The sequence below is a fragment of the Helobdella robusta genome (assembly GCF_000326865.2).
Source record: "Helobdella robusta unplaced genomic scaffold HELROscaffold_1029, whole genome shotgun sequence".
Lineage (NCBI taxonomy): Eukaryota > Metazoa > Annelida > Clitellata > Rhynchobdellida > Glossiphoniidae > Helobdella > Helobdella robusta.
In genome coordinates, this window is record NW_008703584.1 from 1 (window position 1) to 1345 (window position 1345).

The 1345-nt window shown below is 32.6% G+C and overlaps 1 protein-coding gene across 1 annotated transcript in view; it reads left to right on the plus strand.

Moving 5' to 3' along the window:
- Positions 1-27: 27 nt before the first annotated feature.
- The window catches only part of HELRODRAFT_184549 (hypothetical protein), a gene marked incomplete at both ends in the record, with an annotated part of 6002 nt that continues 4684 nt past the window's right edge, over positions 28-1345 (plus strand). The window contains 2 exons of the mRNA XM_009012304.1: positions 28-85; positions 838-952. Of these exons, the coding sequence (XP_009010552.1) occupies positions 28-85; positions 838-952 (173 nt within the window). The remainder of the gene's footprint in view (positions 86-837; positions 953-1345) is intronic.

Genomic DNA, 1345 nt, shown 5'->3' on the forward strand with positions numbered 1-1345 from the left:
GCCACTTTCGCGCGTCAAATCTCCTTCATGGCGGGAAAATTAATTGCTTCTCTGGTCACAATAACGTTGTCGTTACTTAATGGATGTATGTTCGTGTGTGTGTACGTGTGTGTGCGCTTGTGTGTGCGCTTGTGTGTGTGCGTGTATCTATATACCTGTGTATATCTGTGTGTGTGTGTGTCTGTTTGTCTGTGTGTGCGCACGTGTGTGTGTGTCTACGTGTGTGCGTGTGCGCGTGTGCGTATATCCGTATGCCTGTGTATTATATCTGTGTGTGTGCGTGTGTGTGTCTGTGTGTTTACTGGTGTGTGTAATGTGTGTTGTATTTTTTTTTGTATCTTTACGTTTTGTTCACTCATTCGTAATGTTAATTCTATCAAGAGTCTTTGTTCTATTGGGAAATTTGTTACCGTTAATAAAATATTCTATTTATTTAAATTTATAGAAACAATAGGAAGTATTTATTAAGAAGTTAAAAGTTCGCCTGGTTCATTTTATTTCAAATTGTTCTTTTGTTCGCCTATCCACTATTTTGTTCGTTTATTTAAAAATTTTTCATTCATTCATTCATTCATTCATTCATTCATTCATTCATTCATTCGTTCGTTCGTTCGTTCGTTCGTTCGTTCCTTCATTCATTCATTCCTTCATTCATTCATTCATTCATTCATTCATTTCATCTTTAGTTCCTTGTCTTTTTAATTTCTAGTATTTCGTCCGTCCATCCATTCATCTACAGACTCGTTCATTAACTTATTCGTTCGATCATTAATTAAATAATTAGTCAATTAATTAATTCATTCATTTATTCATTCACTCATTCATTCATTCATTCAGTATCCGGTTTTGAGCCATCCTTCGATGTTCCTATACTCAATGTCACGGTAATAACAGGCCAAGTAGCATTACTACCTTGCTCGATTGATCACCTCGGAAAACATAAGGTATGTATGTTTGTATGTTTGTTTGTTTGTATGTTTGTTTGTTTGTATGTTTGTATGTTTGTTTGTTTGTTTGTTTGTATGTTTGTTTGTTTGTTTGTATGCGTGTTTGATGCATGTGTATTTATGCGTATGTGTGTTTGTTTTGATGGTATGTATGTTGTACGTTTGTTTGTATACAAACACATACATACATACATACATACAAACAAACAAACAAACACACACACATACAAACACACAAACTCGTCAGTTATCATTTAGGTTGAAAATGCAATTTTTTTTATAGATACCAACGACTGTACTAAAAACTTCTGAAAAAAAATAATAACAATAATAATAATAAACAACAACAATAATAATAATAAACATTAATAATAATAATAAATTACGATAATAATAAG